This window comes from Macaca thibetana, chromosome 1 (genome assembly GCF_024542745.1).
Source record: "Macaca thibetana thibetana isolate TM-01 chromosome 1, ASM2454274v1, whole genome shotgun sequence".
NCBI classification, from domain to species: Eukaryota; Metazoa; Chordata; class Mammalia; order Primates; family Cercopithecidae; genus Macaca; species Macaca thibetana.
Window position 1 is genome coordinate 132,709,389 of NC_065578.1, and position 27,981 is coordinate 132,737,369.

The 27,981-nt window shown below is 51.4% G+C and overlaps 2 protein-coding genes across 2 annotated transcripts in view; one reads left to right on the top strand and one right to left on the bottom strand.

Annotated features, from left to right (window-relative positions):
• LOC126935658 (sodium/potassium-transporting ATPase subunit alpha-2) overlaps positions 1–27,981 on the top strand; it is a 907,274-nt gene that overhangs the window by 873,825 nt on the left and 5,468 nt on the right. The window contains exons 2-21 of the mRNA XM_050757440.1: positions 4,819–4,927; positions 9,955–10,059; positions 10,248–10,307; positions 12,244–12,447; positions 12,975–13,088; positions 13,328–13,462; positions 14,168–14,285; positions 16,619–16,887; positions 17,722–17,920; positions 18,050–18,159; positions 18,337–18,471; positions 19,160–19,349; positions 19,480–19,655; positions 23,733–23,869; positions 24,395–24,545; positions 24,685–24,853; positions 25,090–25,244; positions 25,498–25,621; positions 25,821–25,966; positions 26,152–26,282. Of these exons, the coding sequence (XP_050613397.1) occupies positions 4,916–4,927; positions 9,955–10,059; positions 10,248–10,307; positions 12,244–12,447; positions 12,975–13,088; positions 13,328–13,462; positions 14,168–14,285; positions 16,619–16,887; positions 17,722–17,920; positions 18,050–18,159; positions 18,337–18,471; positions 19,160–19,349; positions 19,480–19,655; positions 23,733–23,869; positions 24,395–24,545; positions 24,685–24,853; positions 25,090–25,244; positions 25,498–25,621; positions 25,821–25,966; positions 26,152–26,282 (2,840 nt within the window). The 5' untranslated portion in view covers positions 4,819–4,915. The remainder of the gene's footprint in view (positions 1–4,818; positions 4,928–9,954; positions 10,060–10,247; positions 10,308–12,243; positions 12,448–12,974; positions 13,089–13,327; positions 13,463–14,167; positions 14,286–16,618; positions 16,888–17,721; positions 17,921–18,049; positions 18,160–18,336; positions 18,472–19,159; positions 19,350–19,479; positions 19,656–23,732; positions 23,870–24,394; positions 24,546–24,684; positions 24,854–25,089; positions 25,245–25,497; positions 25,622–25,820; positions 25,967–26,151; positions 26,283–27,981) is intronic.
• The window catches only part of TAGLN2 (transgelin 2), a 297,175-nt gene that overhangs the window by 200,127 nt on the left and 69,067 nt on the right, over positions 1–27,981 (bottom strand). The window lies entirely within an intron of this gene.

A 27,981-nucleotide genomic window follows, 5' to 3' on the forward strand; every position in this document is an offset into this window, starting at 1 on the left:
TGACAGAACCAGCTGGGTGTGGTGGCACATGCCAATAGATGCAGCAACTCTGGAGGCTGGGGCGGGATGACGGCTTGAGCCCAGGAGGTTGAGGCTGCCGTGAGTTGATTGTGCTGCTGCACTCCAGGCTGGGTGACAGAGTGAGAATCTGTCTTGTCTTTTTTTAAGGGAGAGAGAAGAGTTGCTGTTTTTGTTTGTTTGTTTTTTGTTTTTGTTGTTGTTGTTTTTGAGACAGGATCTCACTTAGATTGCCCAGGCTGGAGTACAGTGGCGCAATCTTGGCTCACTGCAGCCTCTCAACCTCCCTGGGCTCAGGTGATTCTCCCACTTCAGCCTCCCGAGTAGCTAGGACTACAGGCACATGCCAGCACACTCAGCTAATTTTTTTTTAGTATTTTTATTAGAGACAGGTTTCACCATGTTGCCCAGACTGGTCTTGAACTCATAGACTCAGGTGATCCACCCACCTCAGCCTCCCAAAGTGCTGGGAAAACAGGCATGAGCCACCACGCTCAGCCAGAGGAGATTTTTAGAATCTACTTTGAGTAGACTGAAAAGAAAGACCATGTTGAAGGAATGGTTTAACAGATAAAGAAAAGAAATAATAAAAGAAAGTAAAAAGAAAAGAAAGACCAAAAAGAAAACAGAGGAGCAGATGTTAAAGGAGAGGTGGGGAGAAAATTCAACACCATCCTTGTAGTCCAGTGAGGAAACTGAGGCAGCAGCAGGACTTGGACAGCCACTCGGGCTCAGAGCCCAACCTTTTTTTTTTTTTGAGATGGAGTCTCGCTCTGTCGCCAGGTTATAGTGCCCTGGCACGACCTTGGCTCACTGCAAGCTCCGACTCCCTGGTTCAAGTGATTCTTCTGCCTCAGTGCCCCGAGTAGCTGGGATTACAGGCATGTGCCACCACTCCCAGCTAATTTTTATATTTTCAGTAGAGAAGAGGTTTCACCATGTTGGCCAGGATGGTCTCAAACTCCTGACCTCCTGATCCGCCCACCTCGGCCTCCTAAAGTGCTGGGATTACAGGCATGAGCCACCACGCCTGGCCGATCCCAACCTTTTAATAGGTCACTATAACCTGAGGGAGTGGGAAGACAGAGGGCTGGAAAGGTAAGAAGAGTGAGAAGTCATCTTTCTTGGACACTTGTCATGGCCACCCCAGGCCTCCCCGGCTCTCCTCATCTCATCCCCCAAGATGGGCTCCCTTTGGAAGCAGAAAAACTCCACCCACACTCCCAGAAGACCTCAGAAGCCTGACAGCAGTGACAAGACCACAGGCCCTAAAGAAAAAAGGAAAAGGAGAGTTAGAGGGAATGGAAGAAGGAAAAGAAGGAGAGATGCCCAGAGGGGGTTGGCAGCCGAGAGGAAGACCGGAGGAGCAGGGCTGGAGAGCTGGGCCCAAATCAGGACTGAGGCAGAGAAGTGGGGTGAGGGGGTGGGAGGAGGGACGATGGGGGTGATAGAGCCTCCCAGCTCTTCCTTCCCTCCCACTCTCCCTCCTCCTCTCTCTCTTTCATGATCTTGAAACAACCTTCAAGTCTGGGCTGGAGGCCCCAGGAGGCCAGTCACTTAGGAAACAAAACTGTTTCTTGGAGACCTTGAAAGCCCATCTGCAGCTGAGCAGCGTCCCCACCCCCTCCCTGTGCACACACATTCTCCCATGGACTCTCACGCACACCCACAGCCGGCTTCGCATGAGCTCCCCACTGGCCCACACGCACGCACACACGGACTCCACACTTGATCTTAGCCAAAAGGCCGAGAAGCGATGTGCACACACGGACTCACAAGCACCTCTGTACTCATGCTTGCATACAGACAACCGATTCATAGCAGATTGGCCACACATCCGAATGAGTGTTGTCTTCTCCCCTGAGGAGCTCCTCCTTTGGAATGTGGTTTGGTACCACCATGCTGTCTCATACCACACGCAGGACCCAACGCTCAGGTCCTCCCGGTCATTAACTAGCACACATCCGTACACAGGCACATGCACGCTCCTGTCTGTCTCCAACTCTCTTGGTCTCTCTCTCTCTCTCACACACACATACACACACACACACACACACACTTCTTACCAACCAAACATTTGATTCAGGACCACTCCATCCCTACTCTGCCCTTGGTGGATCCCCCTCCTGATCTGTGACTTTCTCTCAGCCCACTCCCCAGCCCAGGCATCTTGGCCTTCCATCCTCCTGCTTTCAAGTCTTTCTTTCTCTCTCCTTTGCTCCTCTTACTCCAAGGGCCTGGATCCAAACTGGTACCGCTGACTGCATTTGAAGAAACAGTAGCCCAACCCAGGCACTCCAGATCAAAGGATCAGGTGTCTACACCTATTAATGTCCTAGAGCCTGAGGTTCATGGTGGACAAGCTCTCACTGGGCAGGGAGGGTGGTCAGTGATGCATGGTGGAAGTATAGGCCCTGGGTGTCCTGCCCACTCTTTGATTTCTCTGAGCCCTAAATATGTGAGCAGCAGTGCCCCTCAGGCTGTGCTCTCGCCCAAATGCAGGGCATGGCAGGGAGCCCCAGCAGGCTGTAGGGGCAGTGGAAGGGCACATCCTTTCCGGTGTTGAGCTTAGCCACAGGGACCAGAGCCAGGGCCTTTGGAAGGACTGGGCAGTACTGGGAGGTGCCAGCAGGGGTGAGGGGTGGGATGAGAACTGTTCGAGTGCTTGAAGTTTGCACACCTTCAGATTTGGGAACTGATACTTTCTCTTCTATATCAGTTTGTGTCCTGGAGAGGGCTGGGCAGAAGATTATCCAGGAATTCCAACCCAGGAACCTAAGGAACAGGTGATTCCTAAACCCCAACTTACCATTTTGTCCCCGCAGCCCCCAGGCAAGGCTGCCCCAGTGTTGATGCCCTAGCTGCCTCGGGGCCACTCTGGAGTGACTTTGCTTCATACAGCCTCTCCTGATGTCTAACCACAGGCTTTCCCGCTACTCCCCTCTCACTCTCTCCTTAACACACAGGGGTTGAACTGGTATCTGTTCCCTTCATTGCTTCCTCCCTCTGCCCATTCTCTCCCAAGACCAAATCCGAGCTCAGTGACGGGGGCCATGAGACGGCCCTGTTGGCCCCATCCTACCCACCCTTTCTGACTGTAACCCAGAGTGGGAAGGAGGGTGGAAGTGAGATGTGACCTACCAGGGCCCTGTAATGGAAAATCTCAACTGCAGGCCCGGAGGGGGCCAGTTATTTAGGGAATTCAGATGTGAGCCTTGTGCCCTGAGAGTGGATTTGCTAGAGGAGGGGCTGATAATCCCTCTGCAGGGAGTTCCCTCTGGGGCCAGAGATGGACCCAGCCCCGCCAGCAGGCACCTTAGGCCTCTGGCCAAAGCCCCCCTTCCCTCCCTCCCTTCCTCTCTGCTTTCTTTGCACTCAGGACACTTAGACCTGCCCCACTCCGCTGGCTTCCATCACTCCATCTCTGTGCCCAGAGAAACAGGGGCACTCCAGGGGAATCCTGTCCTCTGACTGTTCCCAGTAGAAGGGGGGAGCAGAATTTTTTCTTTTCTCTCTGCCCCTTCTGGGTTCCCCTTCCTCTCTGTGCCCCTCATCCTTTGGCTTTTTCATCAAATGAGCAGCAACAACACCCCTAGACCAGCTGGTCCTTTCCTGGGTCATCTCATTGTCCCCAGTTTCTAGCTGGTATAAGGTTTAAGATACTCTTTCCAGCCCCAGGCAAAGCCTTAGGCATTTCTGGGATTGCTCGTGACTCTGATGGGCATCCTCACGCCTCAGACATTTTCAGTCTCCCCCACTTCACTGCAGAGAGGCCTCTTCTCCAGCCTCAGTCCTGCATGCTGCAGATTTGCCTCCCCTTCCCCACTGGAAGAAGAAAACAGTCGCTCTCCTTTCTCGTTCACATGTCTGATATTTGCTATGATATTGACCTTCACACATATCTTAGAGGTTCTGTATTTTCCTCTCTTTTGTCTTCTCCCTAACGCTACTCACCAACCCCAGGCATAGATTCAGTCTAGAGCTCTTCCACAGCGATGAAACGATGAAACGGTGAAACGGTAAATGAGGGGTAAACAAAGCCCAGAGATGTTTCAGATGCCTGCTAGGAGTCCCACCGTTCCCCTCTAGCCCTGGTCTGCCCCTCTCTACCAGAGTCTTGATTCTCCTCCAAAACTTTGGAGAGGTTACACCTGGCAGGGTTTGGGGACACCCTCTCGCCTCCATCTCCAAACTTCCCGCTGCCTCCGGAGCCACCTTTGACTCCTCCTGGGCTCCCTTTCCAGGTGCCTCAAGTGCAGAGGTCAGCCTTCGGTTCAAGTTCTAACTATTTCTGGGCTTCAGTGTCCCTGCAACCTCTATCATAGAAGGAACAGAGTAGTCTATGTTTCTTTCTTTCCCTGGGAGGTTGGATGTAGACTCGGGAGACCTGAGTTCTGGCTCTGTCTTATCAATTCAAATTGTTTAATCTCTCTGAGCCTCAGTTTCCCCACTTGGAAAAGAAGAGTTAGGCCACATGGTCTCTGGCATCCTGGGATTCTGAGTCAACTGCTCCCCCTCAGCCAGATCCTAGGGGGCATATTCCCCCCACCTGGGGCCCAGGCCCACTTCCCTTCAGCCTCTCCCAGTTACAAGTGCCACAGGCCAGAGGGGTTGAGAGGAGCCAAGGGGGGGCATGCCGCGGGACAAATGGGCTGTCTAGGGCCAGTGGCTAAAGGGGCGGGAGGGGAGGAGTCCTCAGGGATCCTGTTTCAACAAACGTTTCTTTCGGAGGAGGGGAAGGCGGGGGAGAGGGGGAGAAGGACCTATTTAAAGCTACCCTGTTGCTTTGGCTGTCTCTGTCTGCCAGGGTCTCCGGCTGTCCCAGACGGGCTGGTGTGGGCTTGGGATCCTCCTGGTGACCTCTCCCGCTAAGGTCCCTCAGCCACTCTGCCCCAAGATGGGCCGTGGGGTGAGTATCCCTAAAGAGCAGGGGTCGCACTCTGGAGGGTGAGGGAGGCTGCCGAGGAAGGATGAAGTGAGAATGGGATGTGGAAGGAGAGGGAGAGAGAAGCTGAGTGGGATACTTGGAACTTGAAACTAACAGTCTCCAAACTACCAATGCGTGTACAGATCCCACGGCGGTCACATACCCTAGTGCTCTCCTCTCCTCTGCCTGCCCCTGGCCCCCTGCCCACAGTTAGACCCACAGCCCACCACACACACCCCTTCCATCTCTCCCTCCACCCCACTCCCACATCTCTAGCCCTTCCCTGCGGCAGTCCTTCCTCTCACTGCATCTCCCGGCCTCCCAGCTGAAAGGATGTTTGGCACCGCGAGTCCTCGTCTTTGCCACCCCCTGAAAATACCCATTCCTCTGGGAGTCGTAGCCTGAGAGGTTGGGGGTCCATTTTGAGCTTAGAGAGGGGCAGTGGAGCATCCGGCTCCCAGAGTCACCAAGCAGTTCCGGACACCAGTTCCAGGGGCCCTGAGTGCCAAGGACAGCTGGGCGGGGTGTGGGGAGGAAGAGCAATGCGCCCCAGCCCCTACCCCAGCACCCCTCCGGATGTCCCGAGCAGCATTGTCCGTGGGCTCCAAGCCATGGGCTTTGAGGACTTTCCCAAAGGCTGATGACAGTGACCCCCCCAGTCCACCCGTCCATGGCATTCTGCAGCAATGGCTACACCAAAGGGAAGATTAACAACCTCAATGGGGCGGGCAGGGAGAGGGCTTTGAATTCTTGGAAATGAAATTCCCATATGGAGAAGAGTGGCCCAGTCCCTTTACATGCTGTGCCTGGCTGCTTTCCTTTTGTGGAATACTGGCAAAAGAGGACACAGAGGGAAAGGGCATGCTGAGGAACAGGAGGGTGTGAGGAAGACTGTGCCTAGGGGGAGCCATGGGTGTTTCTGGGCCCAGGAGGAGTCAGGCAAGGACGTGTTATTGCACCGAGTTGAACAGCTGGGAAATCTTGAGCCTGGACACCAGGGTTCCTGAGCTAGAGTGGGAGCCATAAATAGAATCAGAGTGCATGCATGTATCTGCATGTCTGTGTCTGTGTGTGTGTGAGTGTGTGTGTGTCCTGACCACGTGTTCTCCATAGGCGGGGAGTCCTGCAGTTACTCATGGATGAGTACCTGTGTTTGTGTCTCAGCAGGCAAATTTGTAAATGTACAAGCCTTCAAGCCTGCACAAGCATAAATGTCACTGTGTGGGGTGCTTGAGAGTCTGTGAGCCTGCCCTTAGGAGCTGTGAGGTATGGGTTTCATGGAGGAAGAGGTCATAGCTGCGGGAAGATACACAGTCTTGGGACCTTCAGCTGCATCTTGACATCTCTGGCTCCCCACGGAAAGGGCATCCCCAGCTGAGATGCAGGACCTCTGAGAAGAGGCAGGGGTTAAAGGATCAGATAAGCCCTTCACTTCCCCCATCCAAGTGAAGAGAGAAGGAGGGAAGGTAGCCCCCTACCCTGCTCCATCTCAGAGCAAGGTAGACCCAGCTCAGGAGGTCCTGCTTAGGAGGTAATGAGACCTCAACTTTTCCAGTCTATCTTTTTCCCCTAGAACCCCAAAACTCCCCTTAATCACCATCCTCAGTTGCTGTGGGTGATGCAATAACAAGATGAGGAGCAGGTCTAGGCTGTTTAAATTAACAGTCTGGGTGAGGTGGGGGTACTTAGGACCTGGAGCTTAGAGTTCAACCTACCAGAGACCCCTGAAGAGGGAAAGCATCTGCTACCCACAACCTGTTCTAGGGATGATTTTGCCTCCAATCCCTTCTCCCTGCATCTCCACTGCAGAGGCAGTCTTAACTGTCCCCCCATTACCCAGTGGCTGTGAAGGGCAGCGTGGGAGCTGGGGGAAGGGACGACACTGGTGGGAGGGAGCGCAGCCTGCTCCAGCTGCCACCGAGAGGCTGAGATGGGGGGAGCGTTGGCGGATTCCCAGCTGCCCCCACTCTGTCCCAGCCTCTGGCTTTCTCAAAAAGGACTCTCTGTTCTCCTTCAGCATTCAAGACCTAGAGAGGAGGACTTGTGGTTGGGGGAGGGAGGAGCAGAGGGAGGTTGGGGGGGTCCTTGCTTCCTCTCTTTCTTTCTTGCCTGGGCAGCCGCTGGCCCCAAATCTCTGCAGGCTCCTGGCTGCAGAGCCTGAGATCCTTGCCAGGACAGAAGGAGGGGGAAGGGGCAGTGTGTCCCAAGTTTTCAGCCTGCCGGAAAACCGGGCAGGAGCTTGGGGAAAGCAGGCACTGCATGGAGCTGCTTAGCTCAGCCACAATACAGCATGCCAAAGTGCATGGACCAGCAAGTTTTTAAAAAGCATGCATTTGATTCCAATTTTGTGAAATTTATTTTGCATCTGAATATACAGAAATTCCTCTGCACCCTGCTCCTCTACCCACAGACCCAGCGCTGTTCCTCTGTGTATGCCCAGGCCCTCTTCTGTCCCTGAAGTTCCTGAGGGTCACACTGAAGCTCAACCAGCCTGATCTCTTGCCTCTGGTCCTTTGATTGCATTTCATCCTTTTCTCAGCTCTGTCCCACCACAGACAGTTAGTGAATCTAAAGCACTTCAATCCATTCAATTAAATGAATCCTCTTAGGTCACCCAGGAAAGGGAGAGGTAGAACCATTCAAAAGCCTTTCCCCATCCCTTCCATTGGGCTGCTCGGTCTCCCCAAGAAGATCAGGCTTTAGGAAGCCAAAATTATGCCAGATTCACAGATGCTTCAGGTGGAGACAAATGCACAATTTGACTGGTCACCTTCTCTGAGAAGAGCACTTCTGAGCAACACAGCCTCTAAAAGCTCATATCCTTTTAAATCACTGGTATCTTGGGACCAACAGTGTTGACTTCTCCCTGCATTCCCCACCCCTACCCTTGCTTCTGATTGTACTGGTCAGACTTCTACCTCTCTAGATGCTGAATTGGTGACCTCTTATGAACAAGACAACTGCCACACTTCTGGGATTGCTCCTGACTCTGATAAGTAAAAAATGCATTACCCTGGAGCACAAAAGACTTAGGGCAGTGAAGCTCTTCCATATGATACCACAATGGTGGATACACGTAACTATACATTTGTCCAAACCCATAGAATGTACACTAAGAGTGAACTCAAACTTAAACTCTGGGCTTTGGACCATAAAGATGTGTCAATGCAGGTTCATGATTGCAACAAATGTACCACTCTGATGCAGGGTGTTGATAGTGGGTGAGGCTGTGCATGTGTGGGGGCAGGAGATATATAAGAACTTTCTCTACTTCCCACTCAATTTTGCTGTGAACCAAAAACTTGCTCCAAAAAAGTATATTTTTTAAAAAGCAAACAAAACCCCCAAAACTCCATTATCCTGCAAAAAAAAAAAAAAGAAGAAGAAAAAAAAAGGGCAAACACCTTGGCTGTGGATCCTACCCAGGTATCCACTCTTCATGGGAAACAAAAATTACATCATAGTGTGGGAAAGCTAATTCCTGAAAGCCTAGTGCAGACTTTGCAGAATCCAGTGGAGAAACAGGCACCAGGTGGAAACTGAGAAGCCCCTCTATGACAAGGACTCTATTTCCTAAGGGAAGTGGGAGGAGAGAAGACTGGGGCAGAAGAGGAAGAAGGTACCTTTTTGGGAACTTTTCATGGCTGCCCAGGCCTTCCTCAGCCTCTATCCTATTCTCTCACCCCAAGAGGGCCTCCTCTTAGAAGGAAAGATTTCCCACCCTCTCCCCCAGAAGTTCCCTGTGAGACCCTGGAAGGCTGGTGGTGGTGAGCCCACAGGCCCTGGAGTGGAAGGGAAATCAGGAGCCTCATAAGGCTACAATTAAAATGTCCATCTGGTCAGGCGCTGTGACTCACACCTATAATCCCAGCATTCTGGGAGGCTGAGGTGGGAGGATCACCTGAGCCTAGGCAATATAGTGAGACCTTATATCTAAAAAAAAAAAAAAAAGAAAAAGAAAGAAAGAAAATTGTTTTAAATTAGTTGAGTGTGGTGGTGCATGCTTGCGGCCCCAGCTACTTGAGAGGCTGAGGTGGGAGAATTGCTTGAGCCCTAGAAGCGGAGAGTGCAGTAAGCTGAAAATGTACACTGCGTTCCATCCTGGGTGACAGTGAGACCCTGTCTCAAGGGAAAAAAAAGTCCCTCTGATTCACCAGATAACCCAGGAATGTCTAGACTTAAAAGCTATATAAATTGTAGTTTTAGATTTATTCTCAGATACAATTTCTTTTGTTTTGGGACAAATGGGGCTCAGTTCCCATGTTACCCAATTGTGCTTTGAGGGGTCCAGTCCTTTGAGTTGCCTCCTGTCTAGTAACGGGCAGGCCTGCCCAGCAGGATGGAGAGGGCTCCCAGCACACCCCATGTCTCCACTTCCTGGGCATTACCTGACTCTCCAGCTACTGCCTCCTCTCAGTCCATCAGGCCTGCTCTTTCCATGCCTACCATTCCACCACCAGACCTTCTCTTCTGGACACGTTCCTGCCTAACCCCCTGGCTCCCCTAAGACTCTTACTCCCCCAAGTTCCTGAGTATTTCTAGCCCTCTCTAAGTAAAATTGCCATGGTGTTGGGCGAAGACATTCCTACAGAGTGATTCTACTCCCTCGACAATCCCCCACAAAACCCTGTCCACTCCCTTCCAAAATTTTCCCAAATAGTGTAGGATACAGGTTTTCAAAAGTTTTGTTTTGTTTTGTATTTAGCAGCAGGGTCCTTTCAGCGAACAAAATCTTAGCAGACACCCAAGCATTAAACAGCTCAAGTGGTGCTTTTCAGTCCTGAGCCCCTCACCCTTCTCTGAAACTCACATGGGAGCCCCTGGTTCTGCCAATAGTCTACAAACTGAGGGCCTAGGGTCCCTCACCCTCCATCCCCCCGGTCTCCCCAAAGGCAGCCACTGTTTTTGAACCCACCACCCCCACTGCCTGGGCTCCCTGGCTAAGTGGTGGGAATGGAGGCTCCAGCCCCTCTCCTCCCTGACCCTCTGGCTCTCCCTTCCTCCCGCAGGCCGGCCGTGAGTACTCACCTGCCGCCACCACGGCAGAGAATGGGGGCGGCAAGAAGAAACAGAAGGAGAAGGAACTGGATGAGCTGAAGAAGGAGGTGGCAATGGTGAGGGAACTGCTGGGCCGTGGAGGAGGGGCCCCATGCTGGGAGAGCTGTCCCTGCAGCCCTCAGAGGCTCAGAGAAACTCTGTGTCCCCCCATGCTGCTCACCTCACCCCTGCGCCCTGCAGTGCCCTCATATGCATCTTAGATGCCTCCTCCCCAAAATAACTCGCCCTCCCTTCCCTTCCCCAGGATGACCACAAGCTGTCCTTGGATGAGCTGGGCCGCAAATACCAAGTGGACCTGTCCAAGGTGAGTGGAGGAGCTTCTAGGGAAGGAACAAAAGAGGCAAGGAAACCATGCAGCATCAAGGTGGCAGGAGCCTTAAAACTGTAATCCAGCCTTCTTTACAGATGAGGAAACTGAGGCCCAGAAATAAGGGACTGGCCCAAGGTCATGTGGCTAGTTGGTGGCACAGACAGAACTAGAATCTGGATCCCCTGCATCCTAGCCCAAAGCTCTCTCCCTGTATGCCCTAGAAGCCAGGACTCCCTATGACCGAGACCCCAGAGGGCCTCCAGGCAGGGCCCTTCCCTGTACCCCAAGCAACTTCAGTTGCACACAGCCTTCCACAGAGCTGACAGCTGACGCACATGGGCTGACAGCCCATTCCTGTGGTTAGTGATTTGCTGGGCCCCTGCTACATGTGTGACATTGTGATAGATGCGTTACATACATTTCTCTAATCTTTACAACAACCCTTTGAGATAGATATTGCAGACCTGTTTATTAAACAAAGGAGATGCAGAGAGGGAGAGTAACTTCCCAAGGTCACGTGAACAGTAACTGGTACAATCAATTGCTAAGCCCTTCAATTAAAAATTTGTTTAAAAATCATTAATCAAAAAATGCTGGGTGTGGTGGCTCATGCCTATAATTCTAGCACTTTGAGGGGCCGAGGCAGGCAGATCACTAGAGGTCAGCAGTTTGAGACCAGCCTGGGCAACATGGCGAAACCCCATCTCCACTAAAAATACAAAAATTAACTGGGCACACTGATGGGCACCTGTAATCCCAGCTACTCGGGAGGCTGAAGCAGGAGAATCGCTTGAACCCAGGAGGCGGAGGTTTCAGTGAGCCAAGATCGTACTCCAGACTGGGCGACAGAGTGAGACTCCATCTCAAAACAAACAAACAAACAAAAATTTAGTGGATGTATATCTCCTTTATGGGCCTTCCCTGCCTGCTCTGTCTAAAATTCTATGCCCCTATTCCTTTACCTTACTTTATTTTCCTTAGTAACGCTTTTCACTATCTGGCACTAATATATTTGTTTATTGTGTGTCACCTCTCCAGATCATAAGCTCCTCAAGGGCAGGGACTTTGTTGGTCTTGTCCATCTCTGCATCCCCAGGGTGACAATTGTGCCCGGCAGTGGATACACATTTATTAAATGAATGAATGAATGAATGAAAAAAAAAAAAAAAAAGAAATGGTCCCTGCTTTAAAGGAGCTCAAAGTCTAGTAGCAGAAAAAATGCAGTCATAGGATTCCAACGCAATATGGTGAGTGCAGCTCTAGAATCAAGTATAGAACACCATGGGGAACCAGAAAGAAGCATCTGAACCAGCCTGGGGCTGAGGGAATAGGGCCAGGCGAGGCTTTCTGTGGAAAGTGTCAGGTGATTGCCAAAGTTGTGTGACACTGACACACACCAGGGTGTGGAAGTGCCCACCTGTAGTCCCAGCTACTTGAGAGGCTGAGGTGGAAGGATTGCTTGAGCCCAGGGTTCGAGGCTGCAGTGAGCTATAATTGCACCACTGCACTCCAGCCTGGGCAACACAGCAAGAACCCATCTCTTAAAAAAATCTAGGACTCTCCTAGAATCCTTGATAAAACAATCTGAAGGAAGAGAGATGGGGGAAAAAACAATTGAGGTGTCTTTCCAGGGAGCTTATCCAGACTGCCTCCAGGGGAGATGTTATGGTCCTAACCATAGGTGTTGTCTCAATCCAATAAAATTAGGGGTGGAGCCCAGTCAAACCCTTCTCAGCCCTCAAGCCCTCCAAGTTGCATCACAAATGCCACCTCCTCCATGTGGTCTCTCCTGATGGTCCCCCAGCCCTTCCAACCAGGTGGGACTTTCCACCTGGGCATTCTTCCCATGCCCGGGAGCTGAAGGGATGGGCATGGTGAGGGGCTGGATTGCTCCGGATGCGTGCCTCTACACCTCTCCTTGCTCCCTCAGGGCCTCACCAACCAGCGGGCTCAGGACATTCTGGCTCGAGATGGGCCCAATGCCCTAACGCCACCTCCCACAACCCCTGAGTGGGTCAAGTTCTGCCGTCAGCTTTTCGGAGGGTTCTCCATCCTGCTGTGGATTGGGGCCATCCTCTGCTTCCTGGCCTACGGCATCCAGGCTGCCATGGAGGATGAACCATCCAACGACAATGTGAGCCCACACGCCTGAGCCCTGGAACAGCCCGTGATTGTCCTCTAATCCTGAATCCCCAACATAGTTGGGGGGTGGGCAGGAAACAAGGCCCTCACATCACAGTCCTACAGATGCCCCCGCACCTTGGGCTGGAAAGGGGTGAGGCTTCTATACGTATTTGTAAAGCACTCCCCCCACACAGCACACGCACATTCACATACTCATTAATTAATGAAACAATCTCTCCCTGTTCCTCCTCACTTAAGGGAGCCTGTCTGTATGCCTGGGTCTTCATCCGCTAGCAAAATCCCAACCCTGGGAACATCCTAAGACTTTCCCTCCTGTTTCTAGTCTTAGCAGGCTTGAGGTTGGCAGATCAAGGGGGAGGTTAGTGAGAAGGGCTTTCCTCTACCATCATCACTCTCAGTCACAGACAAAGGTATGGGCTCTCATCTTGGATGGCACTGCCTGCTCATCCCAAGTGGCAGCTGCCCCTTTAGGGTTGGGGGGAAGGTCAGGTCCCTGAAACTCTTTCTCCTTACCAGCTATATCTGGGTGTGGTGCTGGCAGCTGTGGTCATTGTCACTGGCTGCTTCTCCTACTACCAGGAGGCCAAAAGCTCCAAGATCATGGATTCCTTCAAGAACATGGTACCTCAGGTAAGATGGCAGGGCTGGGCTCTGGGCTAGGGTGTAAAGTTTTGGCAAGAGTCCAGCTCATCTTCTGTCAACTCCTGTGCTCTAAGATGGAGATGGGCAGAAAAGATCCTCCAACTTTCCATGCCAGCCCCTAATTTTTCATGGGGCTTCTCCTTCTGCTTGGCTGGGGGGGAGGCCAGCAGGAGAATAAGGCAGGGGCAGAGACAAGCATTTCATGCGCTGCCTGTGGCTCCCCACAGCAAGCCCTTGTGATCCGGGAGGGAGAGAAGATTCAGATCAATGCAGAGGAAGTGGTGGTGGGAGACCTGGTGGAGGTGAAGGGCGGAGACCGCGTCCCTGCTGACCTCCGGATCATCTCTTCTCATGGCTGTAAGGTGAGGAGGTCATACCGGAGCAAGCACTTGAGTCTAAGGAGCAGGCTGTGTGAACAGCTGAGAGGGGTCCAGTGAGGTTTAAAGGTGGAGAGACCCAGGTCCAAATGTCAACACCTTGCCTATGCCCCTGTTAAACCTTCTCTCAGTGTGGGGGGCTTGTGCAGTGCCTCCTTGCATCTGTGTGTTACAAATGCTTTATGCCCCAGGTACTTCTTTGTTGTCCACTTTTTAGCAATCATGTAATGAGTACCAATTATGTGTCAGCTGCTTTATATGTGTTCACATGTGCTATCTGATGTAATTCTGAAAGGGTGGTATAATCATGCAGGGCTGCTGCATGTGGCCACACACATTGCATTCTGAATGACCCCAGGAGGTGCATTTTCATAAACTTCAGTTAGTGGCTCCCCCTGTGGTTGTGCAAGGCAGCGATTCTGTTTACATTCCCCATTTTACAGTTGAGTACGTGGAGGTTCTGTTGGTTAAGCAAGTAACCTAAGGTCACATAAGAAGTCAGGAGGAGTCAGAATTCCAAACCAGAGCAGGGGCAATAGATGAGTAATGCCATAAATATGTGATGAGGGCAAGTGTAACTTTGTTCCTCATGTCATGAAGATTGAATGTGGTTGGAGGTGGTTCAGGAGACAGCTGTGTGCATACAAGTGGCTCTGCCAGTCTGATGACTATGCACCCCTTCCTCCTCAGGTGGATAACTCATCCCTAACAGGAGAGTCGGAGCCCCAGACCCGCTCCCCTGAGTTCACCCATGAGAACCCCCTGGAAACCCGCAATATCTGTTTCTTCTCCACCAACTGTGTTGAAGGTGAGAAGCCAGCCTGCACCCCGTAGGAAAGAGTCTGAATCCTAAATCCACGGTCAGGAGGAAGGGCTCTGGTAGTACTTATCTGGCAAAAGCTCTGCCATTGGTGGCGCAATTGAGGAGTCAGGAGGCCCTGAATATTATGGAAACACCCTCCAGAAAGCAGGGTATTGGCTGGGGGCAGCCTGACTCCATGGGAAATATGTCTCCCTTCCCCAGGGAGATCTCTGTTCTGTCCACCCCAAGGACTGAGTGGATTCCAAAGCTTTCAGGTATCGGGTTAAGAACCCCTTACACATGCGCGCACACAGATGCACATACACTCAGAACCAACCTGGATTCTTAGGAGTCTTTGGATTTGATTGATGCTTCGATTCCTTGTGGTTCTGGGCCTAGCTTCCTCCTTCTCTAACCTTTGCTTTGACCAGAGCCCCAGGGTGTGGGAGTGCCAGGAAGGCATTCCAGCCTGGTGACCACTTGGGCCCTACTTCAGGCTGCTTCTAAACCTTTGTTACACCAAAAGACATGTTTCACCATGCACAGACTATCCAGTTTGCCCCATCCCTCTTCTGGGTTCTAGAGATAAACAAAGGTCAATAAGAACTCCCAGAGCTGCCATCACTTAACGGCAGGGGTCCAAGCACAACTGAAACCTGTGTCCTCTGTGGTCAAGCCAGTGAGCAGAGTCAGGGCTGACTCAGAGAAGGAGTAGGAGGAAAAAGACAGAAAGAGGCCTCAGTAGACCAATGGCCTCTGAAAATAGGGCAAAGGAGGCCTCATATCCCAATCCACACTTCCCCTATCCATTACTCATTTCTCCTCAGTATATTATGTTTGTCTGGATTTTTTTTTCCCCTCCTTCCACAAGTTGGAACCACAGTCACTGCCTGGAATCCACGAGGGATTGGTTCCAGGACCCCCTTGGTTACCAAAATCCGAGGATGCTCAAGCCCCTGATATGAAATGGCATAATATTTGCATATGACCTGCGCACATCCTCCCATATACTTTAAATCACCTCTAGATTACTTATAATACTGAGTGCAATGAAATTTTTATACTGTTTTCATTTTAAATTTGTATTATTTATTGTTGCATTGTTATTTTTATTTAGCTCCAAATATTTTCCATCTGAGATTGGTTGAATCCGTGAACGTGGAATCTGTGAATACGGAGAGCCAACTGTACAAATCAAAATCACCACACATTACATTTCCTAAGTTTTTTTTTGTTTTGCTTTTGAGACAGGATCTTGCTTTGTCACCCAGACTGGAGTGCAGTGGTGCGATCGCAGCTCACTGCAGCCTTGACCTCCCAGGCTCAAGCGATCTCCCACCTCAGCCTCCAGAGTAGTTGGGACTACAGGCGTGTAACACCACACCCAGCTAATATATATATATATATATATATATATATATATATATATATATATATGTTAGATATGGGGTCTCACTATGTTACCCAGGCTGACCTCAAACTCCTGGGCTCAAGTGATCCTCCTACCTCAGTCTCCCAAAGTGCTGGGATTACAGGCGTGAGCCACTGAGCCTGGCCAAATTTCCTAAATTTTTAATGCACTGAGATTTTGAAATTTACATTTCCCACAATTGATTTATTCAGAAATGCCTAGTAATATATTCCTATTGCTTACTCTGCGATTGGCTTTGAAAAGCAGAAAGGAAATAAATGAGATATTTGTTGGGCACCCACTATGTTCCAGGCACTGGTCTAAGTATATTAGAGCATGATCTCATCTAAATATCAAAACAACACCGAGATAGGAATTCAAGCAAGGATTCAAACCCAAATTTGGCTGGCTCCAATGTGCCTGCTTTCTTCAATACACCACCCTTCCTTCCTGGAAGACCCCTGTGATGTCACACAAGGGTTAGCAATTGCCTGACTTCCTCTATAGAGATTCATGCCTAATGTTGAGAAAGAAAAATCTTAAGACTGATTGGAAAATCCATAATGAGTACTTTACTTTGTGTCCATAATACACTTTTGGATGGTATCAAGTATGGGATTGATTTTACCAAAATGCCACAGGCAATTTTTATTTATTGAATTTCCTCTATTTGACCTTTGAGATTATTTGCAAGCTTCTCCCCAGGCTCAAGTACAAGAGAAAATAGTTTGCTATTGTATTGATTCTGGGATTGGCGATCTATCCAGGGAAAGGAAGGTCAAGTGGGGACAATCTACTGAAAGTGGCCTCCAGATCTGCGGCTTGGGCTCGTCTACCCTGTGATGGTTTTCCTTGCTCAGGAAATAGGATGGGACTGCAGTCCCTGGGAGCCACAAGGCACCCAACCTGATGTCCTACCATGTTGCAGGCACTGCCAGGGGCATTGTGATTGCCACAGGCGACCGGACCGTGATGGGCCGCATAGCCACTCTCGCCTCAGGCCTAGAGGTTGGGCGGACACCCATAGCCATGGAGATTGAACACTTCATCCAGCTGATCACAGGGGTCGCTGTATTCCTGGGGGTCTCCTTCTTCGTGCTCTCCCTCATCCTGGGCTACAGTTGGCTGGAGGCAGTCATCTTCCTCATCGGCATCATCGTGGCCAATGTGCCCGAGGGGCTTCTGGCCACTGTCACTGTGAGTGGGTCAGGCTGAGGTGCCATCAGGGGAGGGTCCCACTACTCTTTCCTCGAAGTGATAGAGGCACAGTTGTTTGTAGCTTCTCAGTACTTTTTTTCCCCTAGAGTCACATATTGGATGCGATACTCAGAGATCACTTAATACATGGCTCAGAGTTTGAGTTGAGAAATCTCAGGTGGGGCTATACTTGGGCACTCAATTTCTCTTTTTTTGAGCTTGTCACGGTTACTTTTTCTCACGATCTGCCAGCAGTATGGGTCTCATTCCGGCCAAGTCTCCTGTAGATGCTGTCTCAAAGGTCACTGGTCACTAACCAGCAAATGCAGTGACCTTTTCTCAGCTCTCCTCCCTAACTCTGCTGCTGAAACAGATACTGCTGTCCACCCTCCTAGCACTCTCTCTTTTGTCGATTGCTGTGATGTGTCACTATCCTGGTTCGCTTCTCCTCTGTCCCTTCCTGCTCCCCTTATAGTGATTCTCAGGCCTCAGCTCTCTGTTCTTCCTACACCCTGAGCGAGAGCCAATCTCCTCCCAGTTTCCAGTGTCCCTTCTGTGTGGATGACTCGGACATCCCTTTGCCCAGCTCTGCTCTGGCCCTCTCTGGAGCTCTAGCCAAATGTCTTAAACCCCCTAATGGGCATTTCATCTTAATAGATACTCATGATCTCAACACATCTAAAATTGAACATTCATTATTTATAGCTAAGTCCCACCCATTCAAGTTAGTGGAGTAGAATCAAGGGAGGAGGAGTGGAGCCACGGTCTAGGGTAAGGTTATGGCCATCTCTGGCTCCAGCCTTAACCTTTTTTATTCTCCTCTTTCTCTACCAGGTGTGCCTCACCCTGACAGCCAAGCGCATGGCGAGGAAGAACTGCCTGGTGAAGAACCTGGAGGCAGTGGAGACGCTGGGCTCCACGTCCACCATCTGCTCGGACAAGACGGGTACCCTCACCCAGAACCGCATGACCGTCGCCCACATGTGGTTCGACAACCAAATCCATGAGGCCGACACCACCGAAGATCAGTCTGGTGATTGGGTGCTCCAGAGGGAGTGGAGAGCATTAGGGGACGCTGAGAGCAGTGGCATGGCGGGGTGGGTGGGTGAGATAAAGGCTCTAAAGGGAGCCATGCTCCTGGTTCTCCCTCATTTTCTCCCAGGGGCCACTTTTGACAAACGATCCCCGACTTGGACAGCCCTGTCTCGAATTGCTGGTCTCTGCAACCGTGCCGTCTTCAAGGCAGGACAGGAGAACATCTCTGTGTCTAAGGTAGGAGATCAGGACACACAATAGGTGTGTTTTGGGGATGTCTCCAAAGACCTCTTGCTGGCCCCAGCTTTCCTTCTCACATGCTGTGGCTGCGTTAGGGATTTCAGTGCCCCCTTCACCTGATCCTCCACTCCCTTCCCTCCCACGCTGACACTGAATTCTGGTCTCTTCTGGCAGCGGGATACAGCTGGTGACGCCTCCGAGTCAGCTCTGCTCAAGTGCATCGAGCTGTCCTGTGGCTCAGTGAGGAAGATGAGAGACAGAAACCCCAAGGTGGCAGAGATTCCTTTCAACTCGACCAACAAGTACCAGGTCTGCTTGGGTTGCCAGGACAGAGGAAGAGAGAGGGATAGAAATAGGTGAGGGTAGACAAAGCCAAGGGGAATCATCACTAGGAGGAGTGGGGGTGTCTGAAGGTCACGTTCCCTCCCCCTGCCAATCTCCCCAGGACAGCTCATATGACTGCATGTCTGGTTGCAAGTAGACCCAGCTCCCAAACTTTACTCCATCCCTTACTACAATCTGTCACTCTCTCAACTCTTCTTCCCATAGCTCCCCATCCTCTGGCCTAGCCTTCCAACTCTTCTACCCCAGTCAGTGAAACCATAATTCTGTAATTCCTTTATGGTGCCCCTTAGCCTTTAGGCCAAGAATGTAATCTCAGCATTCCACATGATCCGTAGAGGTAAAGCCCCCTGAGGCCAGGTGGTGTTGGGGATGCTGAGGAGGGAGCCGTCCAGCCCCTACCACAGTGCCTGTCTTAAACTGACCTCAATAAATATTTGTTGAATGAATGACCGTCTTACAGAAGTGGCTCTCAGGTTACAAGTGTTGGAACTATGAGGTCAAAACACCTCCCTGCACAAGGAGATTCTCTTTGTTGACAATCTTGGATGGATCCGGGTTACTTTACTAAGGTGGTTTCCTTACCAGCTGCTGCTTTATGCCGCGCTACCAAGACAAGCATGGCCATCTCTGTAACTGCCTGTCGTCTCTCCAGCTGTCCATCCACGAGCGAGAGGACAGCCCCCAGAGCCACGTGCTAGTGATGAAGGGGGCCCCAGAGCGCATCCTGGACCGGTGCTCCACCATCCTGGTGCAGGGCAAGGAGATCCCACTCGACAAGGAGATGCAAGACGCCTTTCAAAATGCCTACATGGAGCTGGGGGGACTGGGGGAGCGTGTGCTGGGTGAGAGGCCAGAAACAGGAGGCCCAGAAGGGGATTCCCAAGCCTCTGCAGCATCCCTGGGATGAGGGACTGTGGGGGCGTCCAGGAAGCCATTCTGCGGCTCTCACTGCTCCCTTCTGCCCCCTTTCAGGGTTCTGTCAACTGAATCTGCCATCTGGAAAGTTTCCTCGGGGCTTCAAATTCGACACGGATGAGCTGAACTTTCCCACGGAGAAGCTTTGCTTTGTGGGGCTCATGTCTATGATTGACCCTCCCCGGGCTGCTGTGCCAGATGCTGTGGGCAAGTGCCGAAGTGCAGGCATCAAGGTACTGGCCTCCCTTCCTCCTCTCCATCCTAGCCTCCCTCATGCCAGAGGTCAAGGAGCTGCAGTGGCTGCTGCCCTGGGGAGGCGCAGGCCACAGTGACCTCCTTCCCACTGACTCATAGAAGAAGCTGTCCATCTGCAAGGAAGGGCCCACCCCTGCCTTGGAGCACTCACCCTCATCCCTTTTGCTCATAGAGGCCGCTCAGAGAGGCCATTGTCCCATGCCCCTCCTGTCCCTCCCTGGAACAGCTCATTGTCCCATCTGCATGTGCATCCTTCCATTCTGATTTGAAGCACAATCTGTCACTCTTATTTTGGAGACCTAGTTGTCCTACTCTTCCCAGCTACTGCCCACCCTCTCTGTCAACTTAGGATGGGATTAGCAGGCTCTTGTATGCTCCCAGTGGCTCAGCCCATAACCCCACAGAATGCCTCCAACTCAAGGTTCTCTTGTTCAACTGCAATTGCTTCTCATTGACAACTCCCTCCTTTGTGCTATGTTTGTTGTTCATTCAACAAATATTTATTATTTACTGTGTGTCAGACACTGTGCAAGGTGCAAACTCTAGCACCTTGCACAGTGTCTGATACACAGTAAACAATTTGTGTCACATGACACATCCAGATAGGTCCAGGTTCTGTGGGTACTGTGCCAGGGAGGACGCATATAAATCATGCACTATTCTAAGCACTAAACCTGTATGATTTCATTTAATCTACACAACAACCCTGGGAATAAGCACTAGTATTTTTCCTTTTTTACAGAGAAGGAAACTGAGGCACAAAGTAAAATGCCAAGGCCACACAGCTGGTGTAAGTCATAGAGCCAGTACTTGAACCAAGGCAATCTGCTATTTCTTAACTATCACACCAGGAGACTTGGGGCTGTGTGTATATGTGGTTTCTGAACCCCATAACCACTCTGTCTCCAAGGCAGGCATCATTATCCCTGTTAAGAGTAAAACAAGGCAGTCCGGGCTTGGTGGCTCAAGCCTGTAATCCCAGCACTTTGGGAGGCTGAGACGGGCGGATCACGAGGTCAGGAGATTGAGACCATCCTGGCTAACCCGGTGAAACCCCGTCTCTACTAAAAAATACAAAAAAAACTAGCCGGGTGAGGTGGTGGGCGCCTGTAGTCCCAGCTACTCCGGAGGCTGAGGCAGGAGAATGGCGTAAACGTGGGAGGCGGAGCTTGCAGTGAGCTGAGATCCGGCCACTGCACTCCAGCCTGGGGGACAGAGGGAGACTCCGTCTCAAAAAAAAAAAAAAAAAAAAAAAAGTAAAACAAGGCTGGGCACAGTGGTTCATGCCTGTAATCCCAGCACTTTGCGGGGCCGAGGCAGGTAGATCACCTGAGGTAAGGAGCCTGAGACCAGCCTGGCCAACATGGTAAAACCCCATCTCTACTAAAAAAAAAAAAAAAAAAAAAAAAAAAAAAGAAAATTAGCCACGTGTGGTGGCAGGCACCTGTAATCCCAGCTACTTGGGAGGCTGAGGCAGGAGAATCACTTGAACTCAAGAGGCAGAGGTTACAGTGAGCCGAGATTAGGCCACTGCACTCCAGCCTAGGCGACAAGAGCAAGACTCCATCTCAAAAAAAAAAAAAAAAAGTAAAACAAATGGAAACTACAAGTGGGTAAGTTGTTTTCCCAAAACAAAACTGCCAGTAAGCGATGGACTGGGACTATGAAGCGTGGTCGGCTTGACCGGAAAGCCTGAGCTCCTGCTGCTTGGCCAGTGCCTCTTTCTGTGATCAAAACCATCACGGAGGCCTGGGCAGAGGACCTCTATGGGAAATCAGCTCAGGGAGGTATTAATTCTGCCTCAGAGAACTGGACGATGTTTGACAAAGGGAATGATATTTGAGCTGGGCTTTGGAGGTCAGAGTATTCTGCAAGGCAGCGAGGGAGAGGAAGGCACGTCAAGATCAGAGAACAGTGCGTACCCTGGCGTGACTAGACTGTATGGGGCGTGTGTAGGGCTTGGCAGGGGAGAGGTGGCAAGGAGCACTGGCGGTTGAGACTGGAACGTTGGGTCAGAGTCAGTTGGAAGGACTTGGCTTAAATGCCAGACTTGGGCTTTATCCTGCAGGCCACAGAGAGCCACCAGTGTCACGGGGGAGGCTGAGCTTTTAGGAGACTACCTGGGTTGAGGAGGGACTGAATCTGGGGAAGAACTGGAGTCAGGGAGAGACAGGTTAACAGGCCATTGCCGTAGTTCAGGCAAGGAATGATGACCTGAACTAGGGCAGCAACAAAGGGAGTGGAGAGGAATAGCCATGTTTGAGAAATGTTTTAAGAACTTGGTGACCAAACTGGATATGGAAGGTGAGGAGGATACAGGAGAGAAGGGGACAGGATAATTAGATAGGGCAACATCTAAGGTAGGGAGCAGTTGCAGGCTTGGTGGGGTGGTGGGAGTAGAGAAAAGGAGTTCAATGTTGACTTTAAGCTTGAAGAGTCTATAAGATAGCCCAGGAGAGACAGATGTTCCAGCGAACGTTGGAGTATGGCTTAGAGCTCATGAAAGACAGTCAGGACTGGAGATTTGAATCTCATTAGCGCAAGGGTGCAAACTAAAGGCTTATAGTATATTTTATTATATTGCCCAGGAAGAGCAGACAGGTCAAGTGAAGGGAGGAGAATGAAACCCTGTGCCAAACCAATATTTAGGGGCAAGAGGAACCAGTGAGGAGGGGAGAGGGTGGTAGGACCCAATGCCATTTAATCTTCATGACCACCTGGGAGGGCAGGAATCATCTCTGAATTGTGCTGAGACCTCAGTGCTTGACTTGCCTGAGGTACTGTAGCTGGAGAAGGTCAGTGTTTAAACTTGAGCCCCTCATTCAACTCCAAAGCCGCTGCTTCTTCCATCCTACTAGGCGGCTGCCCTGAGAAGCTGGGAAAGAGCATGCAGAGGAGTGGAGGGAAACCAGAAATGGAGGAGTGTGTGGAAGCCAGGGGAGGGCAGGGTTTCAAGGAGAGGAGGTCAACAGTGCCAAATGCCTCAGAGGGGTCCAGTAGGATGAGGACAGCAAAGACACTTTCATTTTTCAATTGAGAGGCCCATTTGGCCTTTGGGTGGCAGTTTCAGTGAAGTGGTGGGAGCGGAAGAGAAGGCAGTGGGGACTATAGAGGCTTCCTTTTCAGTATTCATGGGACTTGCCCCACAAGCCCACACATGCAAATGTTATCCTAACCCAACTCTGCTCACCTCATGTTTAGAATAGCCGCTTAACCCATCAGATGCCAGCCACCCTCCCCATCCCAACTCCATTCACTCTGCAACAATAGCAATGAACATTATGGTGAAGGCAGGGACCACTGTGCCTTACACCACGGAAGATGTCAGAGGAGGTGGAGGCAGGGGTGTTGTCTCCATCTTATTCCTGTTCTGTCCATTACATTGCTGCAGTGATCAGTATTTCACACTAAGAACCTCATGTCCTATTTCCAAGCCCCTGTGCATTTGAGCAAATTGTAGGCCCTCTCTAAGTCTTGGTTTCCTCATGTGTAAAACAAAGGAGTTGTTCAAGGGTCCTTCCAGCTCCGACTGCCTTGAAGCCCATGAAATCCAAACTCTAAAATAATCTCCTAAATAATCCCAAAGATTTGAGGCTTCTCTTTCAGGGGATCCTCATGAACTTGTTACTCTGTTATGGATACTTTCCTGCACTTAAGCAAACTATCTCTCTCTAACCCTCTGAACATAACACAACTTGCCATTATCTTTCTTCCTCACCCACCCACCCAAATTTGCACACACACACACACACACGAATCCCCACCCTACATACACACACACACACACACCCTTCCCCCCACACACAAACAATCCCCACCCCCACCCACAAACACACGTCCCCCCCACACACACACACCCCAGACACACACACACACACACACACACACACACAGCCCTGCCCCCCCCAACACACACACACACACCATTATTTCGGGGCTGGGATCTGCCAGCCCCAGACAACTCACTGTCTAGCTTTCTCTCACTTTGGGAGAGGAATAGGAGGGGGATAAACTCTTAATACTGCTTTCCTTTTGTCTCCTCTCCTTCCCACTAGGTGATCATGGTAACCGGGGATCACCCTATCACAGCTAAGGCCATTGCCAAAGGCGTGGGCATCATATCAGAGGGTAACGAGACCGTGGAGGACATTGCAGCCCGGCTCAACATTCCCGTGAGTCAAGTCAACCCCAGGTGAGGCCTCTGCAGGAAGCTCCTGCTCCCCCTATCAACACGTCCTCTTGCACAGAAGGCTTGGGTGTCCCCTGGGGGTATTTGGACAGCATTTCTGGGACCTTTATAGGTCTTACCTCTGACACTACTATGACTGGTTCCTCAGCCCTGAGCTTGTGTCCAGGCTGTGCCACTGAATTCCCGTGTAACCTTGGGGATGTCACATTCCCATCCTGAGCCTCCATTTTCTCACCACAAAATTAGGATACCATCTCCATTGCTGTAGGAGTGGGATGTGAGTAAAGAAACTAGCCCAGGGCCTAGCAAACTGCACTTACGACTGCGATGATCCCATGGTGAGGATTTAGAGTCCCATTCTCAAAGAGAAATGGGGGAAGTGAGTACTGAGGAGAGGAGAACTGAAGCAACAGGGGAAGCAGGCTCAGCAGGGAGCTTGCAGGCCGTGGTGGTGAGGAGAGGCAGGGGGCAGGAGGGGCTGGTACAGGTGCCAGGGGTCAGCTGTCCCTGCCCCCACCCACCCTCCAGAGAAGCCAAGGCGTGCGTGGTGCACGGCTCTGACCTGAAGGACATGACATCGGAGCAGCTCGATGAGATCCTCAAGAACCACACGGAGATTGTCTTTGCTCGGACGTCTCCCCAGCAGAAGCTCATTATTGTGGAGGGATGTCAGAGGCAGGTGAGCACAGCCATGGGAGGCAGATGACAGGCAGGAACCAGGGAGGCAGGGACAGGGCCAAGACAAACATGGAGTGAGGGGTGAGGGGCCAGGCTTGGGCAGGGGTTTCGTCCTCAAGTGCTGGCTGTCTTCCCTCCAGGGAGCCATTGTGGCCGTGACGGGTGATGGGGTGAACGACTCCCCTGCGCTGAAGAAGGCTGACATTGGCATTGCCATGGGCATCTCTGGCTCTGACGTCTCTAAGCAGGCAGCCGACATGATCCTGCTGGACGACAACTTTGCCTCCATCGTTACGGGGGTGGAGGAGGGTGAGGAGGTTGCATAGGCTGGGATGGTTCGCAGGATACTGAAGCCAGCACCTCTGTTCCCCGTCCCTTTACCCCAGTTGAAGAATCATTCCATGACTCTAGGCAGCGCAGCCTTCTTTAGCTTCCCTCGAACACAAAATCTTCCTCTCTTGGGAAGACCGGCAGCCATGCTTCAGGGGCTGGGGGTGGGGAAGAGTCCCTCTGACCTCCCTGATGCCCTCAGAATCTCCCCACAGGCCGCCTGATCTTTGACAACTTGAAGAAATCCATCGCCTACACCCTGACCAGCAACATCCCGGAGATCACCCCCTTCCTGCTGTTCATCATTGCCAACATCCCCCTGCCTCTGGGCACTGTGACCATCCTCTGCATTGACCTGGGCACGGATATGGTGAGCAGAGGTGGTGGAGGAGGGGACAGGCAAGGCAATCATGATGGCACAGTGGCAGGGGGAAGGGGTGTACTGGGGCAGCGGCCCCAGCTGTGGGGGTTACAGGAGACACGCACAGGCCTGGAAGACAATGGGGTCTGAATACATGCTTTTTTAACTGTGTCAAAGATCTTCACTGTCGAAGATCAATTGCTCCTGTCGTCTCCTACACCCCTTCAAATGCCCTCCCTGCCCCACTTCCTACCCCACACAGGTTCCTGCCATCTCCTTGGCCTATGAGGCAGCTGAGAGTGACATCATGAAGCGGCAGCCGCGAAACTCCCAGACAGACAAGCTGGTGAATGAGAGGCTCATCAGCATGGCCTATGGACAGATCGGTGCGCCAAGCCCTGGGGCTCAGGAGGGAACCCCAACAGGATTCTTTTCCCAGCTTTCAGAGGAATGAGCCCCAAGCAAAATTCCAGGACAGGGGCCAGCTACCCAAGGGTCAGGGACCTCCATCTCTGGCCCTGAGGGGCTGTGCCCCTTCTGCTTCCTGCTCTGACCCTGCCGCTGCCTTTGCCCCTCTACCCACAGGGATGATCCAGGCACTGGGTGGCTTCTTCACCTACTTTGTGATCCTGGCAGAGAACGGTTTCCTGCCATCACGGCTACTGGGAATCCGCCTCGACTGGGATGACCGGACCATGAACGATCTGGAGGACAGCTATGGACAGGAGTGGGTGAGTGACACTGTGTAAGTGCAGTGCGCATGTTTGAAGGTGTGGGGAGCTGAATGCCTGGCAGGAGTGTCCAGTAGTGGCCAATAGGGACTGGGGCTAGGGGTGGATCAGGAGAAACCTTGCTACCTTCTGGTCTTACCCTTTCCTCCGACACTTTCATCTCTCTCTGCCCACCCTCCCTCCAGACCTATGAGCAGCGGAAGGTGGTGGAGTTCACGTGCCACACGGCATTCTTTGCCAGCATCGTGGTGGTGCAGTGGGCTGACCTCATCATCTGCAAGACCCGCCGCAACTCAGTCTTCCAGCAGGGCATGAAGTGAGTGCCCGCCCCATGGCACCTGCCCACCCCGGCTCCGGGCACACTCACCAACCCACACAGGCCAGGCTTCCCACTCAGCCCTGGCCCAGAGTTGTAAGGAGGGCGTCAGATTTTAATCTTCCATCTGTATATCCATAGATAGGCTTCATATGGAAGAGAGAAGCCATGCTTCAAGCTCCTAATTTTGCATTTTGTTATCGTCTCTCTCCACCTTCCTTCTCTCCCCCCCTCCCTCCCCCCTCCCTTCTTTCCCCCATCTCCTACTTGAGTGCCACCTGTTCCTATCCTTTGCCCATCCCCAAATTCAGTGTCTTTTATGCCCACCCCTGGCTTTCCGCAGGCAGCCTAGTTTATAGCATTTGCACTGTGGTTCTGGAGGCCACACGCTGCCGAGGATCCAGTTCAGTGCCTTCTTGCAGTGTGAGTCACAACGTGCCGGGCACTGTGCTAAGTGCCTAACACATTGTTTAGCCTCACGATAGCTCTATGAGGTGGGTATTACTGTTTACATTTCATGAATAAGAGGCCCCAGACAGGTTAAATGATGTGTCCAAGGTCACCAAGATGGTAAGGGTTCACCAGACCTGTCTCTAAAGCCCAGCCCTGGCTACTACCCAACATTTCTGTGCTCACACTGTCTGGCACTGTTTGGAACTCAATAATGACTGTGATTCTAGCATGGGTGGTGGTTGAGCGCTGAAGGTTTCATGCTGGTTTCTTTTATTTTCTCCTACCATAAACAATGGCCACAATTCTTCACATGAGCTTGTCACAGTTTCTTAGTTTGGGGCTGGGGAGGGTGGGGAGAAGATGCCAAAGTGAAGTTAATAACACTTAAGGTCCAAGGGAGAACAAAGTGAAAAGCCTGTTAGATAAATAAAGGTAATATGAAGGAAGGAGATTCCAGTAAGCTAAAAATACTAATGGGAAAAAATGCAGTTTGAAGAGAACAAGGAGCAGAGATTCTTAAGAAATTGGGTACAGTTCTGGAACCTGGGACTTGCTATGCACTGCGTGGACAACACAGGAAGATGCGAACGTGGCCACACTGGCTACATCCAGCCCATCTTAGAGGCAGATGGGAAAAATAGCAAATGAAAGTCTGGCTGGGTACAGAGGAAGAGTACTAATACCACTGCAGGCCTCACCTTAGGTCCCTGGGCCACTGGGGATCCTCAGAGATACTATTTGCCTTATTTTGAAAAGATTTATGAAAATAAAGCACCCACCTATGAGAAGGCAACCAGGCTTACTAATGTGCCATTCTTAGGCAAAAGCCAAGAGCACATATCATGAAGTAGTGATCGAATGCTGATCCACAGTTCTGTTTGGTAGGCCGGGCGCGGTGGCTCAAGCCTGTAATCCCAGCACTTTGGGAGGCCGAGACGGGCGGATCACGAGGTCAGGAGATCGAGACCATCCTGGCTAACACAGTGAAACCCCGTCTCTACTAAAAATACAAAAACTTAGCCGGGCGAGGTGGCAGGCGCCTGTAGTCCCAGCTACTCGGGAGGCTGAGGCAGGAGAATGGCGTGAACCCGGGAGGCGGAGCTTGCAGTGAGCTGAGATCCGGCCACTGCACTCCAGCCTGGGTGACAGAGCGAGACTCCGTCTCAAAAAAAAAAAAAAAAAAAAAAAAAAAAAAAAAAATCACAGTTCTGTTTGGAAGCCATGGATAGTTCTAATTAATTTTAAA